Source organism: Cavia porcellus, unplaced genomic scaffold (assembly GCF_034190915.1).
Source record: "Cavia porcellus strain 051 isolate PalLab524CR breed Dunkin Hartley unplaced genomic scaffold, mCavPor4.1 scaffold_26, whole genome shotgun sequence".
NCBI classification, from domain to species: domain Eukaryota; kingdom Metazoa; phylum Chordata; class Mammalia; order Rodentia; family Caviidae; genus Cavia; species Cavia porcellus.
In genome coordinates this window covers 8,535,019-8,558,908 of record NW_026947509.1, presented here as the reverse complement: position 1 = coordinate 8,558,908, position 23,890 = coordinate 8,535,019, and the positions used below count along the sequence as shown (strand labels likewise).

Genomic DNA, 23,890 nt, shown 5'->3' with positions numbered 1-23,890 from the left:
CTACATAAATAAATGTTTCTCCTACACATAAAAAAATAACACTGTCTTTTGATATTTCTCTTTATATGACTCTAAAATCACTTATAATAAAGTAAGGCAATATTCTTCCCCTTTTAATGTCAAAGCCCAAAACTGATATATATGTTGTTTTTTTTTTCCCTTTAGAGCCCTACATTTTAAATAAACATCAAACTCAGGACAAAATAATATTTTGATTTATTAATATTAATTTAAAACTTTATTAACATTTTCACCATAATTATGAAATGAATTTAGATTTAATTCACCTTCTCCTAAACATTACATTAAGAATAATTGAGAAAAAATGTAACTGGCTTTTTATTTTCCTTTGTATGGAAAAAGAAAGACTGTTTTAAAAATCAGCTGTCGTTAGTAACTATTTCTTTGCAATTACCAGCAAACAAGGAAGGCAAGCATATGCACAGACTACCATGATTGCTTGATAATAAGTCCCTTCGATGATTAAGCTCAGAATTGGTGGCAGTGGTGTGGAGAACACAAAGACTCGAGCTCATCAAGCCTGCTATCTCGTTTGTAAGGCTTTTAAAGGTTTCACTGACCTTGCTTTAATGCTGTTATATCCTTTGGAGTGTCCAAACTAGCACATGCATCTATTTGATTTGCTAGATTTCTGTAGATACTGTGACTGTTATTCCTGATCTGTCAACTTCCGTAGAGTGAGAAATTTCTAGCAGAGCAGAAACCATGATCCTGGCTGAGTCTGGACAGGTCCCGGAGCCAGGGGCTGGGGTTCTTTCTCTAGCCTTTCTTTCAAGCACTGCTCTCCTTTCTGCTTCCCAGCTACATGAGCTGAGCTGCTTCACCCCTCCAACCTCTGCAGTGATGTTTTTTTTTTGCCTTGGGAACTGGCCAGCAAGTGCTGGATTTGCTAAGTGTTATGGTTGATGCACTGTGTCAACTTGAGAAGCTTAGAAGTTTAGCTAAGAGACTCAGCAGGGAGCTAAGGTTCTTACTTTGTAAATATCCTCACCCTGTGCAAGAAGAGGGCAAGGAGATTTCCTGAGTGCTACACCATCCCTGGAGGGCTGTGGCCTGTGTAAAACATAAGGGAGGAGAAGAGGCTTGCTCTGCCCTCTTGTGCTCTGGCTGCTTTTGCTGGTTGCTGTCTTGAAGTGCTGCCCCTGTGCCATGCCACCCTGCCTTGGAACCAGCTGATTGTGGACTGAAACCTCCACAAATAGTGGGCTAAATAAATCTTTCCTTCCTTCATTGTGGGTGTCAGGTGTTTTGTCTCAGCAGCAGAGAAAAGTGACAGAGACACTGAGACTGTGCACTAAATTGAACTTTTCCTTTTTTAAATTGTGGGTGTCAGATACTATGTCTCAGTGATAGGAAAGCTAACTAATACAGATACATTACTCAAAGTTATTATGACCATTTATTACTTTGAATGTCCTGCTTTTGAAATAGCCCTTTCCCCACTCCAAACACACCTTTTGTTTCCAGTCAAAATGCTCAACAATAAAGGAAAGCTTAAATAACTAAGTGTATTCATATAGCAAAGTACCAACTAGCTATAGGGAGCCCTCCTAAGAGTCCCGATTGTCTATCTTAAGAGTAGGGCAAGAAAAATAAAAGAGACAAGTACCGTATTGCATCAATGGCTGGGAAGTCAGTGTCTCTGGATGGGCCCTCCACCACTCCCCAAGCAGCCAGTATTTATTAGGTGTATCAGGAGTAGGTGGGGCTGGCAAGGGATTACAATTTGGTGAAAGACTCAGACTCAAGAGGGGGTAGATGATTTTATGCTTAGAAGTATCTTGTCCTGACATATAATACTGAGATGACTCAAGAAGGCATAGATGATCTTACGCTTACAGAAGTCAATGGGAAATCTAAGATGGGTGGTACCAACAATCCCAAACCCCCATTTTATCCCATAGGGAAGTATGAAAAACTTGCCATTGTGAAAATGTGGCCTCCAGCACTAGCCATGTGCATTATATCATATGTATATGTGAAGAAAGAATTTAAAGTTGAAGAAAAAGAGAGAGCTGTCAAAATTAGGTGGAAGAATCTTTTAATGGAAATTTTAGCCTTTGGTGACTTACACAGAAGAATTTACCGCCCAGGTTTAAGGTGAGAAGTGGAACATTTCTATTTGACAAGGTCTGGAGCTTGCAGTGGGAATGTAAGGCTAAACTGAAATGTGGGTCATGGGATTGAAAAAGACAGGTGACCCTGAGTTTGGGTCATGGAATGAGTGGTCCACATCAGCCAGGAAAGTCTGGGGTAACGGCAGGAGAACGACCCTCAGCCGGCTGTGGGAATGTTTACACTCTGTGATTGGAGCAGGCTGGGAAGCTCACAGAGACAAGGAATGAATGGTCTGGCCCCGAAGGCCAAAGAAAAGGCAGGAGCAGCAAAATGCGACAGATAGCAGTGAAGTTCAAAAGTCTGAGATTCAAAGATTTCTGTTTGTCCGTTTGTTTGTGGTTATTTTTTGAGATCTATTTCCTCCTGTTCAGAAGTATCCGTTGAAGCCAGGAGAATGCTAACTTTTTACTCCAGTTGATGACACTGTCACTGGATCATAGGGACAGTGATGCCTTTTGAAAGCAGGAAGGGAGGCTTCCGTGGGCCAGGCAGGTTGATGATGCATTGGTGCATAAACACATTACAGGCCCAGTCAGGGACAGGCAGAGGGTGATTTAGTGGGTGGAGCTAGAAAGTCAGACAAAGTGGGGAAAGGATTTCATCTCAAGGGCCCCATGGGCTACAGCTGTGTCAAAGATGAGACTGGCCTGTTGACAGATGCAGAAGACAAGCTTTGATGTGCTCCCGCAGAGGGTTACCCCGGTGTTAGTTCTAGCTTTGCAGGAAACTTCAGAGAAGTGCTTCTCATTTGAGGGCGCAACTTGGTCCCCCGAGATGACTGCTTTTGTTCAGAGCAGTCTTAGCGCTGTGGAGGCTCCCTGGGCTGCAATCAAGGTGACCATGAGTTTAGGGGAGTACGTGTCCGTGGGTAGCTGGATCTCCCTATAAAATCTCTTAACTTGATTTCCTCAGTCTTGATGAGACAGGTCACATAAATTTAGAGCTCATCAACCTGTATGGCCAGTTTTTAGACACAGCCTCTAACCAAGTGCCACACATATCTGCAGAAGTGGGCAGGATCTAACCCGAAGTTTAAGTTAGTAAAGAATACAGACAGAACTGGGGCTGGGGCTTTAGCTCAGCAGCATATGCATTCTCCTGGCAAGTGTGAGGTCCTGAGTTTGATCCCTGGTTCCAAAAAAAAAAAGCAAAAAAAAATACAGAAGAATACAGGCTGAGCTTTGTTCTACTTTTGTTCATGCATTATGTATTAGAAAGATAAAAAAACGTTTTTTTGTCTTTTTCTTTTTTTATCGGTACTGGGGATCGAACTCACGACTGCCTGCTTGCAAGGCAGGCGCTTATGCCGCTGAGCTAAATCCCCAGCCCCAAGATAAAAATTTTGTCTGCTGAAAAACTGCAATATCATTGTCATTTCTGGACATGCTAGTAACACAGGGTAGCCACCATATGTTTACGTAACTGAACAACTAAAATTTTAAGATTGAAAATAACTTTAAAACATGGACTTTTAGGGGCTGGGAATTTAGCTCAGTGGCATAAGCACCTGCCTTGCAAGCAGGCAGTCGTGAGTTTGATCCCCAGTACTGGTAAAAAGATTTTTTAAAAAAGTAAGAAAAAAAAACATGGACTTTTAAAATGTATTATATTATAACTAGTCATGCGAGCAAAAGATAAACATTCATATAACATAATAACATTCAAAGTGTTTCCACTTTAAAGACTTAGGTGGAAGTGTACAAAATTTTAATGTTTCTAAATTGTATCTTTAGGTTATAGAAGTGCACAGATCACAGTCATGTGTTTTTAGTGTTTTTCAAATATTATGAAATAAAATGGACTATTTTGACCATTTTAACTGTACTCTTTAGCGTTACTAAGTGTATGCACATGATATGCAACCATCACCACTGTATATCTCCAGAACTTTTGCATCATCTCATCTCAAAACCATGCACTCAGTAAACAGTGGTTCATTACTTCCCAAGCCCCTGGTAACCACCAGTCTATTTTCTGTTAGTGAACTTGTGTTCTGTTAATGAACCCTTGTGGGTTCGTTATCTGAATGGACTCATAGAACACCTGTGCCACATGTTTGGGAAGGTCCTTTCAAGAGCATCTGGACTAGAGAATTGAGAACAAGTACAGATGTACATGAGATTGATATGCCAGAACCAAAGTTCTTTTCCATCTCCAAACCCAGAGTTCAGAATTCTTAGGCTCCAAAATTGTCTCTCTCTTTTCCATTAGTTTATGATATAATAAAATTTAACCTTTATACATTTTGGAATTTTGCTTATAGCTGGTTACATACTTTTAAAATAACACTACGATATCCCTTTCATGATGACATCACTGTGCCCCAAGTGCCTTAACTGCTTCATCTCTTTAGAGTTGCACCAGGTCAATGAAGCATGTGATGTACTCTTTTGTAATTTGGGAAATCAAGACTGAGAAACTTAGAGTAAGTTTTTCAAATCCACAAGCCAGAATAAACAAAATCAGAGATCCAACTCAGGTCTATGACTTGAAAACTCATACACTGTCTCATTTTACCTAATTAATGGTATGATAAAGATAAGAAATACCTTTTGCAGAGCCAAAACTCTAGGGACATACAGTTTCTAGTATTTCTTTATAAAACTATCTAATGCCTGTGTGTGTTTCAGTGTGCCTTGAAGAAATACAATTATTAAAATAAATATTTCAAATCACCTTGAATTCCAAAGGTTATGCCTTACTTACTACAGAAAAGAGAATTTGAAATGAGGTGACACCATTGTGTTCATTTGTAAATAACATATTGCAGCAAACTGTTTCTTAATTACTCAGACTTATTGATAAATAATCCAGCAGCACTGCTCTCCACCGACAATTTGCTTTGGATTAGAGCAGGCAACTCAAACAATACTAATTACAAGGAAGCCCTTTTATGTGAATACCTGTTTGTTATAGAGAAGAAAAATCCCCTGATAAAGGGTTGAGGGACCCTCATTTTACCTAAATTGGAGGGACCCCCCCAATTTTTGCCTAAAACAGCATTTAGTACCTGGGCTGAAGTGATTTTAGTTGAATGAATTTCTATTTAATAAACGTGGATGAAGTTTTATGTATTTTGTTGAACAGTGATGTTCAGTGCTTTTTACTGTTCACTGTACTGTCATGAATTATGCTCATTTTGCATTTTTAATTAAATGATACCACAGATGTAGAAGCTTTATTTAAAGCCATACTTTCATTGAAATCAGCTATGATGCTAAATAATTATTTTCTCTAAGGGTGTTTTGTATACTAATAGATAAGTATGTCTCTAAGAGAGAGAAACAGACTTTAGGAAATCTTTACTATTTCCAGGGATTTGCTGTAACATGGTACTACTGTATTTATGATTTTATGGTGTTAAAATGAATATTAAATGAAACAAAATTCCCAAGGATTACTCAGGAGGCAGCTAAGTACATAACATTTTACATAGATGGTTGGAAGGCACAATTTCACTCCATTGCTGCACCCATATCCTTGAACGATTTCGACTGAAGACAGCATTTCTTTGAATTTTTCATTAAACCAGACGTCTTGAAATATGAATTCCTTTTATGTTTCTATGAGTTTTGGCTAAAAGAACCCCAGTGAATAAATCATACAATACTACGTGTCACCAGCACTTGTGAATATTTCTGCTTTGTTATTCTGTTCTCAGTAGAGCACCATTGATTACCAAGCTCAGCGGAGAGCATTTTATGATCATATATCTCCATTAGCTCCTACTTTGACTACCATAGATTTTCCTGGTTAAGCTTGCATTATGTATTAGGAAGCCCATCTCTTCAATGCAAAGTTTGATTTCATTTTTCTAAGCCTAGAACTCTTATTATGTATTATGTATAAAGATTCTTATCTTTTATATGTAAAAATAGGCTTCGCAGTCTTTGTGTAACTGAAATGTATGCCATCTTTTTTCCCCTTGATTCACAGGTAGCATATTATACTATGAAGATGGATCTCTACAATGCAATGGCTGTCAGGGTAAATATTTCTTCACTTGTTAAACAAATGAAAAGTCAATTGTGCCCTGAATTCGCTTTTAATAAAATGAGCAAAGCAGAATAATGCAAATTTGATTGATATGCTAATGTTAACAGAGAAAAGAGTACATGATTAAAAAGTTAGTTATGCTAAATAATCTTGGCAGCATTAAAAATGAGAGTAAAATGTAAAATATGTAGTTATAAATGCTTATGTTTTAGAGTGTTAAATATCTCTGAGCCATAGCTGGAGAAAAACCCCAAATATTAATAAAGCAATGTATTCGTTTCCATATGGCACATAAAATATGGTGATAAATAGATGAACATGGCTGTGGAGTGTATGACTCCCTCCCAGTAGAAATCAATTAGAAATTATGCATATGATTGATAGTAATAAAATTCAGTTTCCAACTTACAGGATTTATTTTTATCATTTTTGTGTGCTATTTTTTCTAATAGAATGGTAAACTTAGCAATTGTAGGGCTTGAAACTGATTTTAACCTGGAATGGGCAATATTATTTTTTGTTTCAGACGATATGGTAACAGCTTAATTGTTAAGCTATCACAGATGGAGAAATTCTGTAGGTTAATGTCTTTAAGACCTATTTTCACCTTATTGTATGTTATTGCATTAATCTGCTAGTCCTGAATTCTGAAAATGACAGATTTTGTTTGGGTTGAGGCGAAGTACAAGGAGATTCTGAAAGGTAGGTTTGAGCCTTGGTGGCTTAATTAATGCTATGCTGACTATTCTATGGCTTCAGATAAAGTGAGTTCTTCTCAGGCATAAGTGTGCTAGAAGCCTGGACCAGAGCCTGTCTCCAAAATCTCCATCCACCTCTGTGCTATTCTGGAGTTTGTGGGAAAAAAGAGGAAGAAATAGATCTTCCCACTCCTGAGCCACCAACAGCTACCCCCACTACAGGGCACGATTTCCTTCAGTACTATTTGCAAAAGAAAACAATTTGATTTTCCTCTGATAGTGGGAATGCTGTAACCTGGATTTTGATTCCCTGTATGGCTCTGCCAGACTTAACTGCTAAGCCCTTTCAGTTCTGTATTTTCTTCTCCTTTCATGTCACCTGTCCCTCACAGAGTGTATCCCCAAGAACCTAAGGCAGTGACAGAGCCATGTCTGGGTCTCTCCATCGGTCTTGGTGGATCACAGAAGGTAATCTTCTAGGTCATTTGTGCGACTAGTTGAAAGCCCAGAAGAGAGGGGCAGGATTCTGTGTGTTATTCACATTGAATGCTGATCTGGTTCGAATCATTGAGGCTCCTTTTAACCTAGACTAACCGCATCTACAACATGCTATCAGTAAAGCCCCTGGGAAGCCAGAATGTTCTTCTTTTCCAACATCATAGTCAAACCTGTCTTTCCTGATAGCACATTCCATGTCAGTTGGTCCCTGATTAGGATCGGTAGACAATTTTGAACTTTAACTATGTCCTGTGATCCTGGAAAACAGCAAAGGTTAAAAGACAACCTTGCCATCTCATTGCTCTTTGGAAACAGATTATTGCCAAAAAGCCACCCTTCCTGAATGACGGGTAAGACACAGATGTTCAGCCCATTTACTTGTGACAAGGCTGGTCTTACCTCCTCCAAATTCTCATTCTTTACCTCCCCAATGATTAGTTAATTTGCTTATTTTCTATGATCAGTTGGAACAACAGATTAACCAAAGTATCTTCCAGCTTCTCATCTTGCCCCGGGTTCCTGAACTTTGGCCAGCACACTTCTCTTTAATCCCCCCTCCTGAGAATGGCCTGGCTTTGGGGTGAAATGCTCTGTGATATACTGCCCAGGCAGGCCACTCTGTCATCCGACTGCCACACAGCAGGCATTTTCTAGCCTACTTACACCTTTCCATAAAAACATAACTTCCTTGTACCTACCTCTTGGGGTACTCGTGAATCTTACTGTCAAAGTGTTTTCCCTAGTATGATAGCCCACTTCTGGAACAGTCACTGCCTTTCTCTCCCCTTGCAATAATCCATTCCAGCAAAGCATCCCCTTACTAAATCGAGGTTTGACAAACCATTCCATGAGGGAAGTCATTCCAGAGGGAATACAGTGGGGATCGAATGAAGAGAGGAAACCCTTGAGCATAATCTAGAAATTGAAGTGACCCACTGTGAACATTCAGTGAAAAATCAGTCGATATTACTGTGGGTAATGTATAATAAAATCATTTCTCTAATGAAGAAGTTTGAGGGCTTCCTTCAGCAGTTGGTGGTGAATTAATTTGGTGACAGACTTGGTACTTTATGTTCCTAAATCAAGGAATTGGGACAGACCACAGTAATTCTCACTTGCATAGAGGCCATAAGTAATTCGCCAACAAAGGTCAATTTTTAGCATGAGTTGATTACAATGACCAATGACCAGAACTGAATTTATCTGTGGATTTTTGCTGCACAGTCCTCTTAAAGTTTTGATCTCTGCCAAAGCGTGTGGTTAATACCATGGATGAGTGGTCCATGTAGAACCTGAGGATCACAACCCTCACTGAAAACCAGCAGCTGAAGTTTTATTTCTAATAACTATAGCTCTTCTTTTGTAGTTCATGAGCTACCAAATAACTGCATTCAAAATAATTTAAGCGTGGGTGGCTGTGGGTATCCAGGTATAAGACCCTCTAAAGTTAATAGATAATTGCCAATAATCTATATAGACAATAAATATATATATTTCAAATTGTAAATAGAATCTTCACGTTAAAATAGGTAGGAAAAAAACCCTCATTTTAGATGGCCTCATGCTCTGAGCTGATTGTAGGGTGTACATTTGTCTATTGATCGCTAGCATGACAACTAATTACATCCAATTGTCAACAAGGCTGGTGAAGCACAGGGGCCGTGAAAGCTCATTTATACCCTATGCCTCCCTAAGTACATGTCACTCTTTTATAATCAAGCACAAATCACACGTATGCGGTTTTGTTTTATGTAATAGATATTAATCTTCTCCTCTGCCCCATGTACTTTTTAAAGGGTCACCTTTTCTCTAAAGAATGTATGATTCCCCTTGCCCTGCTGACTCTAATCACTCTCTGGGTTTTTATTGCCCTAATTTACCATGGATAGACTTCTGCGATAGAACCTGTAATATTATATGATCCTGACTAGTTTCCATTCCAGTCTCCCATGCATAGCATGCGGTAAGCCCCCTGAGGCCCGGATTGCATCTTCTCCATCTTCGGGTCTCCAGTGCTTGAAGTGTGGGAGGTAGTTATGTAAATAATCCTAAATGGCCCGGTGAGCTCCAGTGAGCTCTGACTCGTTGTTTTGCTAGGCAAAGTGTTTATAAAAGTCTTTCGCTTTAAACATTGTCTTCTCTGTGTCTCTGAGTTGGGAATTCTTTAAACCTTTGCTGGAGGATCTCTAAGCCTTTTGTGATGACTCTAACAAGCCGTGATGTGGATCAGCTGGGAGAGGGGGAGAATTTGGTTAGTGAGCAGTTCCTAGGTGCATGGAAGACCTCCTGAGGTTTAAGACTCAGCCAATTTTGCAGGACTTTGGGTTGAGGGAGCTTTGGCATGATCTAAGCTGCTGGCAGAGCCCACAGTATGCTTTTATAGAACCCGTGTTGCTAGTTTGCTGCTAGGCCAGTGGCAGTCAATTAATAGCGCAATAAACTGCTTAGTAAATTTTTATCTTAGCTCCTGGGCTCCTACTCCTCCTGTTTCGTGGTGTGATACTTTATTTCCATTTTATATGCCAGTTTGACTTTACTCCAGGTTAAGATTCTGCTATTTTGGTAGCATCTTGGCCACTATTGCAAATCCTATTGAACTCAGGCTCTGAATTTTTCAGTTTTCTCTTTTTAGACAGTTTTGCATACCATAGAAGTGTCAACTCTTTCTCATCTGTTTTCTGTCCTGGTTCCATCTATAGATTGGTGGTTTACAAGGCTGATAAAAAAATCTGGTGTGCTTTTCAATAAAAAATGTATTAAATAACACGATGCCACTAATCCTGAAAATACTTTCCCTCTCTTCAAAGGCAGTTATCTCATCCTTCTTGCCACTCTCTGAACTAGTTCTGAAAGTTTCATTTCACATCTTTATGAGATATGTGAGGTCAAAAATAGGGTTCGTGCCATACCAAGTGCCATCTTATGGGAAAGCAGGCTGGTGGCAGCATTGCAGTGTCCTCGTCTCCCTTACCCACTGGATCTGACGCCATTGGACTTCCAGCCCCTCAGTAATCAAAATGACCATGAAAGGTAAAGGTTTGGAATCAAGGCAGGACGCTGAGGCAGAGGTAACAGCGCAACTAAAGACACTTACAAAAGAGGATTTGCAGAACTGCTTCAGAAAGCAGCAAAATCAGTGGTATCAGGGTGTTCCCAGCCAGAGGGAGTATCTTACGGGGATCCATGGCCATGTCTTTTACTGTAATACATTTTTAAAAATTTAAACATTCAGATTTTTAAATATTTTCAATCATACATGTGTATGTTTTTTAATGTGGTATAAAACTGACCATCCCCTTCTGATCTTAGAGAGCAAATCCAAGTCAGCGGATAACTCGAGTGTCACTTCAGGGCCACCATCTACGAGGTGGAGATACTTGGGTTCCTAATAACACTGTGACAATTTTAGATAAGGTCAGTACTTACTTCATATGTGGAAAGGCTTTTTAAAGGTATCCTCAGACAGCAACAATAGCGCAGTTTAGTGGAATTATTTTATTTATCTAAAGTTTATTAGCTGTTCCTTTCCTCCAGCACCTTGATTCACAGTTCTCAATCAATAATGTATTAACTGAGCAGCCCCATCGCTGGAGTCTCTGGTGTGGAAGGGCACATACTTTATACCCAGTGCTTCGGCTTTTACAGGGAAAAGTAACCAGCAGGGGCGTTACACACATTCACTATCACCCTTGCCAAGGAGACCGACCCTCTTTACCTAACAGAGTGACTCCTCCTAGGGGAAGGTGAATGGAAACAGCTAAATGTGCTTAGTTAATACATTAACTGTCCCTGTGTGTCTCACAGATCAGGGAAGGAAAAGATCCCCATGGATAGATCTTCAGGTCAGAAACACTAGCAAATATTAGCAACGAGCTAGCAATTGTGTTGCAGGTGCCACTCTGTGTGCACCATTCTCGTGGTGCACATTTCAAATATCTCATTTCAAATATCCGCATTATTCTCTGCAATCCTCCAGACCCCCTCTCCGAAGTAGGTATCACTATGAGCACAGTTTCAAAAACGAGGAAACAGAATCACAGGAAGCTGTCTTGCCTGAAGTTGTGAAGCTAGGAACAGTGTTAGGATGGAACTCGGCTGGGGTGTCTGAGTTCACCCAGGTCCCCGTCACTGCCTCTGTGGGTCGTCCTTTTGCCTCTACTCCTGGTTGCCTGATTTTTTTTCAAAATCTGGATGAGAGCAACTATATGAAACCTAGACCAAACTATTAGAGAAATTGTACTACTAGGACCCTGTCTTCCTGGAAAAGTCCCCCGTGCCTTCACAGTTCACGAGCATCTTTACTGATGGGACATTTTGCCTGGGCAATGGTGCCTTTGTTGGAAGACTAAGTAGAGGCCTCCTGGTTCAGTGTTATGTACTTCCCTGACTGGACCCTGGAATGCCTCCGGGAAACCTCCATGGGCTCCGCTCGTCCGTCCTGGGTCCGCACTTGCCCATTCATCCTGGGATGACTGCGCGGTGTCATAGGGACGCAAATTTCACGAAATGCTAGTGGGCAGCAACTTAGCGATCTCTATAAAATAATATTTTATCATACTTTCTCCTGTATGTTTTGAAGATTTATGAGCAATGAAAAAATGATAATAATGTAAAGCTTACAGAGTTTTAAAGAGCTAGAGGTGTAATTATTTCAAGTAGAATTCCTTTTACCTTGGAATCCCTGTACATACTATTGATCACATGCAGTTACTCTGCTGGAATCTAGAGAAATTCAAATCGTTCTTTACTGTTGTGCTAAATTTAAATGATTTTAATGTGCCAAAGCCCATTATTTATTTTTTTAAAAACTACAGAAACAAAAGGAATGCTAAAACATAATTCACTCAAATTTGCAAAAAAATATGTTAACTTTAGTAACCCATTACAGTTGCAAGTTAATGTAATAAAATTTTAATTTATAAAAATTAATATAACTTGTGACTTCCAGCTACTCTTTTCTTTTGTTTTACATTTGTGTCGAAATATGAACATGTAAAAGCAAGCTGTACAGTGACTTACAGTGTTTGACTAGGTCAGATATATAAATGTTCATCTCCGTTTCTTCAGCCTCATGTAATCACAAGCATTCGTGCTTAGGGTAATCACTATTAAAACTAGGTGGAGATGGGTAAAATTGTCAGTAAAAAGGTACTGAGCATTATGTCACAGTGTGTAAATGCAGAGTGAATACTAGGCAGTCTTATTCACGTGAAGACCATTGCCCTTAAACATCAGCCTAGGGAGCAGGACGGGAGCGAACCATCTCTCAGCGAACCTCAGCTTTTCCCCGGCAGCGGTGGTGCTGCTGTGCAAAAGAACCTCCCTTCCTCCTCTTGCTACTTGAGGTGCCAACATGACTATCAAAACGTTTAAATGGATTTATAGAGAAAGGACATGCAAAGTGAGGTAGAGTGGGGAATTAGCAAATTAAAGAATCTGCTTATGCAATAATTATCCAGAAATTTCTGATAAAAATGATAATTTTCATATATACACAATGTGTACATGAAACTGTTTTCATATTTAGTTCAGCACATGCTTTCATGTGTGTATACAGCATACATAGTTTTGACATAATAATGCAGTTGTACCAAAACTTGTATTACATTACCTTTCTGCTATTTTTTAAGTTCTCCATTTGTAAAAATTTAGTAAAAGCACTTTTCCAAGTTTCTCTGTGTGGTGTTCTAGAATGCTGAGCCCTCTAGTAAATAAAAGTAGAACCAGGAATAACTGAGTTCTAGTTCTATTATGTACGTTCTTACATACATGTAGAGCTTTAATTCTCGCTGGGTAATTCTCAGTAAATTTGTTTTACTTGTCTTCATTTTAATTTTTGGCGAGCAGACTTCTCTTTCTCCTTCAGTTAAGGTTACTATAGATTTTTATGAATAAAAATACATGCAGTGGCGGAAAATCTCTTCGATGAGCAGATGGCCTCTGAGATAGCAAGGTTTTTGCCATTTGTTTTAGTGCTTAAAATAAACATTATTTATAAGACCACTTACATTTTGATGTTACTTAATGAGGAATATGCATCATTGATTTGACTAGCTTAAGAGGTCATTGAGAACTTGCCCGTTAACAAGCTGTAATCTGCTGAGCACACAATGACTTTGTTTAAAATTATCCATTCAGAGCTGATCAATGACAATAATTGTTTTATACCAATCATTTCTGAGAGTTGCTGATTACTTTGAAGGGCATAGATATTAGCCATTTAATTAATTAATTAATTAATTTGGAAGTCATAACCTATTCTTTTAGATTAAGGAAAAATATTATCAGAATTCATCTTTCATCCTGAAAGTGCCTTTTATAAAAAATGAAATGTCCAGTTGTTAGTACTGAAATATCAATGGAAAACTGAGGCAAAATTGGTGATGTCATCTGTGCCTGTAACTGGTCATATAGTGGAAATCAACTGATGTTGTATGTTTTTATATGAACAAATTGAACAAACTACTAGTTTAACTAGACTAGCGTTAGTGTAAGAAAATGATATCTTTAAAAATGCACACATATATTCTCTCTTTCTCTCCCCACCCCCCCCGCCCAATAGATGAATGTTGGAGTCTGGGCTTTAGAATATGAGCAATCTGGGCTTGTATTCTGACTATGTCTTTGGTGTTTACAGGTCATATGACCTCCAGTAAACTTCTAACCCTCATTTTCTTCATTTTTAACATGGAGACCTTCCTCTATACACAAGGCTATTGGGAGAATTAATGTGGTAAGCATAATACCTGACACTTTCATGTAGCTCAGTAAATTTGAGATTCTTCCTTCCACTGATGGCGGTTTCTTCCCTCACTCAGGAGCTTGGTTCCTCCAGCTCTTTTTCACCATTTCATCTTGTACACAAAGCTGCTTAAACCTTGATCGATTATACTTTAGTGTGGGTGAGTTTTAACTTGTTACTTTAACTGTCTCTTACTTACTATGCCTTTTAGCATTCAGTTGTGGATAAAAGGATTTGGCTGGCAAAGGGAAGGTGTGCCTGGCTTGGCGTCACTGTCTAGGACCTGAGAGGGCTCTGGGGAGCAGCCTGCTGTAGTCTGCTGTGGTTGGCATTGTTTCCAGTAGCTGCTGGGTTGGGAGAGAGAAGGCGCCCGTTCCTTTGGCTTCGCTTTCCCTAGTACAGGGAACTCTGCTTGTTTTACCATAGATTTTCCACAGTGTCAGTCTTTGCCAAACTCTTTGCTCAGAAATGGACATACCTGCTACTCCAGTATTACCTGGTTGTAAACCACGGTCATCACACCTCTCAGTATTCTATCATACATTTTTTGGATGTTTTTTCACTTGAAATTCGGCAATACATTCATGTCATAGGGACTCACTCCATCCTTGGCACAGCAGGATATCCCAATACCTTACTTGTGTATCTTGAGTCACTTGTAGAGCTCGTACCTGTGTGCAGGTAACTGTGTGTGCAGTAGAAGCGTGCTGAGACAGCCAGCCAGGCATGTGACCGTGCCAGTTAGTTAGACTCAGCCGACGTGATTTCCTCCTCTTACTAGGAACCTATGATTCCTTCCTTACAAGGATACTGTAGGGTTGAATCACATGAGCTGGGTAAGGCTCACTCCCATGTATGATTAATGTATGAATACAGTTTACACTTAATTATTCTGATTCATTAGAAAATGGTTTGTACCAATTCCTTCTGTTTGTCAGCCATGATATGTTCCATCAAATTAGTGAATTTCTAAATTGAGTACTGTATAACTTTAGGAAAAAAATTTGTTTATTTAAAGAACATATCACTAAAATGAAACAATTTGAAAAATGTTTTTGAGAAATACTATTGTTTTGTCACATCTCACAGCTATTTTTTTTTTTTTTTTTTTTTTTTAACTTTCTAGTCTCTAGGATAGTTATCATCACAAACTGTATGCTGAGAGGTTGGCTAGAACATTTCCTTAAATTATCTGCATCTAATGTCTCAGATTGTACAATATTTGCAAAGTATCCTTTGACATGTCCTATGTCAAAGCAGAGAATTTAAAAAAAAAGAACACAACCTGAATTCAGTTAATCATTTATCCAGTTTATTCTTTTTCAATTAGCATTAAAGTTAAATTATTTTAAATTTAACATCTTTTAGCTCAAAAAGCACAGGTGTTGGGGATAATACCCAGTGAGCTAGGGTCTAACCTACTACCCTCTCCTACTTAAAAAACGTTTAGAGAAGATGGAAACGGTGCTAACACTGGAAGGACTTCATATCTTAATGAAAAAAAAATTATTCATAGCAGGTAAATCATTCATATAGGCATAGAAAATATTGGAAAATTATACAGATGAAAAATCACACAGAAAGCTTGCTTAATGTTTATCAATATTTATTTTTTCCTCTTTGCTATTTTCCTTTAAATAAATTCAAATATTTTTACACACAAGATTAATGTCACATTTTATAACTTTTGAATTCATCTAATAGAGATTGTATTAATAAATATAGGAGTTAGGGATTTTGATGCTCATAACTATTTGGGCTTTTTAAAAAATCTTTTTGGTAACGGGGACTGAACTAATAACTTTGTGTTTACTAGGCAAGTGCTTAAGCCACTGAGCTATATCTCTGACCCTGGGGCTTTATAACATATACAAACATATTTAAGTATGTTATACCCCATTACTCTAAAAAATTTTATGTTCTAGTAAAAAATAAAAAAACTAATCTGAACTATAATAGTGGATGTAAAGAAAATATTTCAATAATTTTATCACCAATTGTGCAGTGGCTTGACTAAGAAAATGGGTTTTCTTAAGCTTTGTTTTGATATCTGAATCTGTTGCTAGTAGCTGTATAATAGTAGAAAAGTGACTTAACGTCTTTTTGTGGCCACTTACTTTCCTGTCTATAAATGAGAGAATGACTGTTTATCTCATAAAAATGGTCTAAAGATTAAATGTATAAATAAAGGCAAAAACATTTATAATAGTATCTGCTGCATAAAGGAACTCAATAAGTGTTAGCTATTGGTATCATTAAGGAAGTATTTAAATCTCATGATTAAGATATAGGACAATATTTTCTTTTAAAGTTCTTGATGAGACTAAATTTTAGAAACCAGTAAAAATGGATGAAATATAATTGTCAAGAAAGTAGTTATGAAAAAACCTAAAATCCATTTTCTCACGAAGTAAAAATGATAGGCATTCATAAAGTGATATATATATATTTTTGTACCAGCCATGGAACTCATGACCTCTCCCTTGCCAGGCAGGCACTTACATCACTGAGCTAAATCCCTGGCCCATAAAGCAACATTTAAATCTTTTAATTGCTAAATTTACAGTTTAGCACTTTGTGAAACAAAAATTTTTTAAATGAATGATACTATCATAGTTTTTAATCTATATTTGCAGCTAATATTCTGTTACAGTAGCAAAAAGCCTGAGTTTATTTGATAAACTGTCAGACATAATTGCCTTAATTTTGAAGAATGATTATGTTGCTAATGAAAGCCATATTTTTCTTTTTATTTGCACCAACAGATTCAGAAACGATGGCGAGGCTATAAGGTTCGGAAATACTGCTTTAATTATTTTTGTTTCAAAGAATACCTTAGAGCCGTTTCAGAGGCCAATGATACAATTAGGTGAGTAAAAAAATCATTAGTGTACTAGTGAAAGTTTTAAGATTATCCAGGAGATACTGATTATTATTATGCTTAGAAATATGTTCTACAACTCAGTGATATTTGAGGCAGAATTTTACTGATAAAATATAGCTATGATTCTGCTTACCTTAAAATGTATTGTTATATATTAAAATATCTTGTCCTGATGATTATTACTTATATTCTTGAATATTGTTTATACCTGTAGTTATTCTATTTACCTTAAAAATACATTATTCTTACACATGTAAACATCTTATACTTTTGAAGATTATTTATGGCTATGGTATTCCGATCCTATGTAAAATAGTTCAGTGTCTATAAAATTACCAAATGATGCATTGCATTTGTCTGTAAAATGAATCCTTAAGTATGGTAAGTCTTAGATAACAGATGAGAAATAGTAGTAAGAATTTACCTCTTAATGAAGAAAACTTCATGAAACATATTAAACAGGAGTGTTTTACTGTCCATCTTAATTTTTCTAAATATCTACAATGATGGGACCTCAGTTTAGGATACAGGATATCATGTGTAGACATACATAGGGAAGACACTGCAGTGTTATTCGGTCAGCTTTTCCAAAGCTCTGTGTGCTGTACTTAAAAAACGGTTTCTGGCCTCATTTAATATGCCCCATTCTAAAGACATGTGAGTGCCCATATGCCTGAAATACATTTAGAAAGGAAAAGAAACGAAATAGTAATTAATGATAGTTGGCATTTATATAGCATTTTTACTTTCAATTTTTTCACTTAAATTTATCTTCACCCTTTAAATTCTTTGAACTAGAGAGAATAGTAGGTAATAATTCATTAAGGTAGAAGTTTTGTCTGAAACCTTAAAGTAATATGTATCATAATGTATATCTAAAAATTAGATTCTCCAATGCTTTCTCATGTATGTTATAAATATACAGGATCTGGTCTTTGGTAGTTAAGTATGGACAGTTTGTTAGGCTGCTTTGTTTGGAAAGAGCAGTAAAGGACTTGGGAATCTTCAGGATTTATTCCATCTGGGAAGTTGGAAAACTGAAATAAACCAACTGTAGAGAATTGCTTCTAGAAAAATCTAAAGTTCTAGAGACTGGCTGGCTATCTTCAGTGACCCACCCAAGGCTGTGTGGAGGAGGGAGAGAGGAACTGTGAGAAGGAGTGTGACTGAAGGGGGATATGTGAGGCTTTTTTTTAAAGAGCCAAAACTGGAGACACCCTCTGTCAATCTCTTGCAAATGCCAAGCCTGTGCTTGTAAAATGGTAAGCGTATGATCTCAGTTTTGCATTTCGGGGGTCTTGTTCGCTTTGCCTTAGTTCAAACCCCAAACAGGAAAAGGTATTCAAGGAGGTGAGCAGGTGGAAATGTGGGTTTGGAAAGGCCTGTGTTATGCTTTGTGTTTAAATGTCCCCACAAAGTCTTAGCAGACATGGGTGGTGGGCCTTTGGAAGGCAGCTGAGCCTAGCATTAGTGATTGGTTCATTGTCTAGCGCTGGGATTGGCAATGTGAGTGCTGCACCCACCCAGAGGTGGGTAGCTGCCATACAGTACAAGGGAGGGAAGGGGCACACTTTTCCCTTTTGCCCTTTTGTTCTAGTCACGTCTGGTGTCTGCTGCAGCTGCCATGTTGCCTCTCGGCCACATCACCTTAACTTGGAGCCAGCAGATTAGGGACTGAAACCTCCACGAGCTGTGCGCTAACCAAACTTTTCCTCCCTTCACTTAGGGTGTCAGGAGTTTTGTCTCAGCAACAAGAGAAATGTAAGCACAACAGTCTCTGTCTTCCATTTGATTGTATTTCTCTTAAGCCTGCTCTCATCCTGGTTTAATGGAAATAGCTCCAGTCTCTAGCCTGGTGTATCAATGCTGGCAATTGGTTTTAGAGTGGTATTTTTATTACATTACAGAGCTCCATTCTTTGATATGCACTTCTCAGAGTTTTTAAGAATAATTGTCACAAATGCTTCTTCATTGTCCATTGATAATAACCTTCTCACTCACTAGCACGTGAAGAAATATACTTTATTAATAGATAAACTAACATTCAATTATCAGTATGTGCCTTAGTTACTTTTCTTTTGTTGCGGAGACAAAATACCTGACACCCAAAGTTTAAGAAGAAAAGGTTTATTTATCTCACAGTTAGCTGAAGTTTCAGTCCATAATAGGCTGGCTGCAGGTCAGGGTGGTGCAGAAGGCAGCAAAAGCAACAGGAGCAAAAAGCGGGAAGAGCAAGCCTCTTTCCCTCCCTATACTGACCTCAGGCTCCCCGCCCAGCAGGGTGTGGTACTCGCACCATCCAGGTGCACTCCTCTTGCATAGCGTGTGGAGGGTTACACGGAGGACCCTGGCCACTTTAAGTCACCTAGTTAAACTTCTGAACTTCTCAAGCTGATACAGTGAATCAAACATAACAGTGTGTTATAGACATACATCTGACTCAGACACTAGTATTCTTTGGATTTATCACTAAGTTATGTTACTATTTTATGGAAGATAATTATATTCACTTCTGTCAGAATAGTTACAATTTTCCTTTGTTACAAGTATCAGTTTTAGTATTACGTTTTTGCTATATATAGCATGGGATTATTGCTCTTCAGAAACTTAAAAGGAATGATTCATAAAGGATTTGTAGGGTTTTTGGAGAATGTATGTCTTTAACATTTCCAAATCTTTTGTTAGGTTTTCATATTTTTCTTGTCTTTTTTAAAATTTTCAACTAGTGATTTAGTTTACATTATTAAAATAGATCATCTTTCTGTACATTTTAAATATGTACTCTGTTGCTATATTCTATTTCTCATTTTTAATATTGCTTATTTGAATTTTTGTCTTGTAGTCTCAAAATTATTGGAATTTACCTATTTTATTATTTTTCAAAGAATCACCTCTCATAATTTATATTTTTACTTCTTTGTGTCCTAATTATCTCACTTGCATCTAAAAACACCTTTGTCATATATGTAATACATGCCAATTATAGAAAAACTGAAAATACAAGTAATTTAAACAGAAAACAGCCAACAATTCCATCACTTAGAAACAGACATTATTAAAATTTTGAGGTATTGAGCCACCATGTATGGTGGTACATACCTGAAAAGCCCAGCACCTAGGAAGCTGAAGCAGGAGAATCTCAAATTTAAGCTCATCCGAGGCAACTCAATAACTGTTTGACTTTGGGAAAATTCTGTAATTTCCCTTTTCCTAAATATTTTCATCTAGAAAATAAAAAAGTGATATAATAATGCTTATTATGAGAATAATTATGCTATTATTATAACAGTAAATTAATATTATGACATGGTTAGGTTATACCTGATATATAATACATACTTCATAAATGTTAATGATTTTATTTCTATGCTAGCAAATATGTTATTGTAGCCATTTTGTCTCTCATTTTGCAAAATATTATGAATATTTTTATGTTAAAAAATATAGCAATGTCATTATTAATAGTAGTCACATTAGAAAGTAAGTTCCTGTATGTTGGAGATGTCAGTGTTGCAAGATTTTGCTCTTTTAATCAGTATCTAGTTATTTTTGTGGTAGTAAGTGGAAATTTTCCTTTAATTCCTGTGGTATAAATTTATTACTCTGTTTATTACCTTTCAGTACTTCTTGGTAATCAAAAAGTAGGCTGATGCTTGTTTTTCTGTGGTTTTTTCTGCATTCTTTTGATATATGATATATGATGTCCTCATTTTTACTTGCATTTTTATCCTCTTTGGAATTCATTTTTCAATGACTAATAGTGTTTGAACTTTTTGTGGTAGTTAAACCATTAAATTTCTTCATTATGCTCTACTCAGAAAATATATTTTGTACCCATATTACTTTAGGAAATTTGTTGAAATTTTCTTGTACATACTATTTTATGTGTACTAGAAATCAAATAAGTGGATTTCAATTTTCCATCCATACTAAATTATTCCTTTTTAACTAACCAACTAAATCTTTATCTCCATTTTAACTGCTGTGCTTTCAAACTTCTCTCATTTTGCTGTCTCTGTTTGGTTCTTTCTGTACATAAGTGAGGATTAGTTTGACTGTGTGAACTTCTCTTAGACTTTGTGCATGTTTGGCTCATAACTCCTCTGCTAAGTTTTGACTTCATGGAAATGCAGCTGGGTATCCTCTGCCCAGCCAGTGTTTGTCACTGGAGGGCCTCAGCCCCCTCGCTGTGGGCTCTTGGCATGGAGACTTCTGTAACCTCTTGCCTGCCTTGAAAGACAGCGTTTACTAGCTCTCTTTTCTCTTAGTCTTCGACATTCTCCAAAACAGATAGTGTTAAGAGGGATATCTCAAATCGTTTCTGTCTGCTTCAAGTCCATGTGAGGTAGCAAAGGAGCGCAAAGTTACATGCCTGAAAATCCCAGCACCCTAGGAAGCTGAAACAGGAGAATCATGGCGGGGGGGGGGAGGGGGATAAGCACCATCAGATTGTAGGGCACGTGCACTAAATAATTTCCAGGCAATGTCATGGAGTTCTCTCGGGTTCCTATGACATGTGGACTAAACAAAGAGGCAGACGTCTCTGAAAGTACACAACCTTGATTCTCCTCACAGTAGCCGGCCCTGTGTACCCTCTCTCACTCAGCCAGGATTGCTCTCCAGAGCCAGTTTCTTCCTACACCGCACTTTTAATTTTTCACATAAACTTTGTGATCATTTTTGCTTGTCTCATTGCAATTCTTTGTTCTAGAGGGAACAGAGCCTGGAAAGCAACCCCAAAAGGAGAGGTGAGCTCCACCAAACCCAGCAGCACCTTTGGCATTGGAAAAAAGTTGACTTTGGTGGGGGTGAAGATGCTTTGGGGTACAGTGCCCTCTTGGTCCTGCACTGTCCTCTCCCCATGCTCTCTGCCCGTGGAGAGCTTCATTCTTCTGCAGTCCCGCCCAGCCCAGCATGCCCATTTCCCCACCGCTCTGCAGCACGGGAGCCCCTTTGTGCCCATCACGCTGCTGCTCATAGAGTTAGGGCTCCTCACCTGAGCCCCCAAAGACTTCCAGCAGGCCCTCTGGACGGCCTACCCTGTGGAATCATAGCTGCTGCTATCTTTGTCTTTGTATTGTGACATCAGGGCAGGAAAATGCTTGACACTCTGCCTTAGTTATCTTGGAAAACACAGCGCCAAGCACAACCCACTCTGATGTACACCAAGTGAAGGAAAGAATAACATGTACTGCCAAACGCCACTGTATTTTTAACTTTGGCAAGCAGATGCAATTTTGAGACTCTTGGTGGTGGTCTGACTTAATAATTAATGAATTCAATCAATAAATATTTTATTTAATAGCTACTATATAGGACAGGCAGGAGGTTAGATACTGGAAATATAATGGTTTATACAACAAACTTGGACTACACTTTGAGGAGCTTCCAGCTCAGTAGGGAGAAATAAAAAATAACAACCAAAACAGCTTCCATATATTCCTTTGTGTGCCATTAAATACACTATAATCTTAAAACTGGCTTTGCCCTGGACATGGGCTCCAGAGTATGTTTTTCCATCATGGATAATTTTGCATTTTTCTATAAGACCCTGTTCATTGCTGTTTTCACAGTGTTTCATTTTTCTTTTTCACTTTCTCTTGTTCTTCCCTCCTTTTTCTCTTTCATTCCCCCAGTTTTAGTTCTGCTTGTCTCAGCACCCCAGTACTCTCAAATGGCTCTGAGTGGCTTTGCTATGTTCTCCTATCAAATGACTGGCCCTCCATTTCTTTACCCATTTTGTGCCTTACTGGTTTCCTTTTCTAACTATCGGTGTTCCTAGAGGGTTTTCTGAAAGCAAAGGATAGCAGATTCCCAAGATGAATGATTCATCTGAAATATAGAAGCAACCGAGCTACTTAATTCAACTTAAACTCTTCTCTCTCTCATTTTAACGCCCAGTTCAAAATAAGTTTCTTTTCTTCCACCTTCTAAATCCTCTGTTTCTCTTTCTTAAGCAATATTCTCTCAGTTTAATTTGACATTCCACATTTTCTATTTATATGTAAGCATATGCGTCCCTCGGTTTTAGAAAATAACATTGTGTCTTATGCAGTGCTTACCAACTTGATTTTTTTCACTTACAAATAATAGTGCCAATATTCTTCCACAGTTGAGGTGCTTCCTTCTGGTTTTTAGTGCCTAGTTTTCTGTTGTACACTGAGCTATAAGATTTTTAGCCACTTTTCTACTGATGAATAAATATTTCTTCTATTTGCTGTCACAAAGATAGTTACAGTACATATTCTTATATACATCTTACTTTTTCTTAGAGTGTTCTCCCTCATATAAATGTTATAATATCCATTTATTTTTTAAACACTTTCATGAGGAATTTACTTGATTGAAGTTTCAGTGAATACTTTGATCAATTTGGTGAAAAGGACATGTATACTATATTGAATTTTTGAATAAACATCTCTCATTCAAACTTCTTTTAAGTCTTTAATGTCTTTGGATAAGGTTTTAAAATTTAAAAAAAATCATGTGTTATAGTTATATCTAGGAATCTTATTCTTTTGTTTCATTGCATTGTATATCTTTTTGGAATTGCATTGTATTATGGTTTATGTGGGTGGCCCCCAGGCCTCATGCATTTGCATTGTGCATTTGTGATTGTTTGACTGTCTAGCCCGTGGTTTGGGGATGTGAGTGCTACACTGGCCTAGGAGTGGAGCCAGGATGTAATGTAATGGCAGGAAGAAGGTGTGTCTCTCTCTCTTGCTGGTTTCTGCCTTGCCATTTGCAGCCGCCGTAAACTGCAGCTCTGCCATGCCACCCTGCCTTGGAGCCAACTAAGTATAGACTAAAACTTCCAAAAACTATAAAAAATAAACCTTTCCTTTCCCAACTTTGGACATCAGGTGTTTTGTCTCAGCAACAAGTTAAAAATATATAATTAGATATATTTTTAAGATACAAGATATAATTAGA

At 37.9% G+C, this 23,890-nt stretch overlaps 1 protein-coding gene across 2 annotated transcripts in view; it reads left to right on the top strand.

Moving 5' to 3' along the window:
• Positions 1–23,890, top strand: part of Spata17 (spermatogenesis associated 17) — a 201,362-nt gene that overhangs the window by 27,822 nt on the left and 149,650 nt on the right. The window contains exons 4-5 of one of the 2 annotated variants that reach the window (XM_023566996.2): positions 6,076–6,126; positions 16,839–16,942. In XM_023566996.2, coding sequence (XP_023422764.1) covers positions 6,076–6,126; positions 16,839–16,942 — 155 coding nt within the window. The remainder of the gene's footprint in view (positions 1–6,075; positions 6,127–16,838; positions 16,943–23,890) is intronic. The other variant, XM_023566997.2, reaches the window with a different exon arrangement.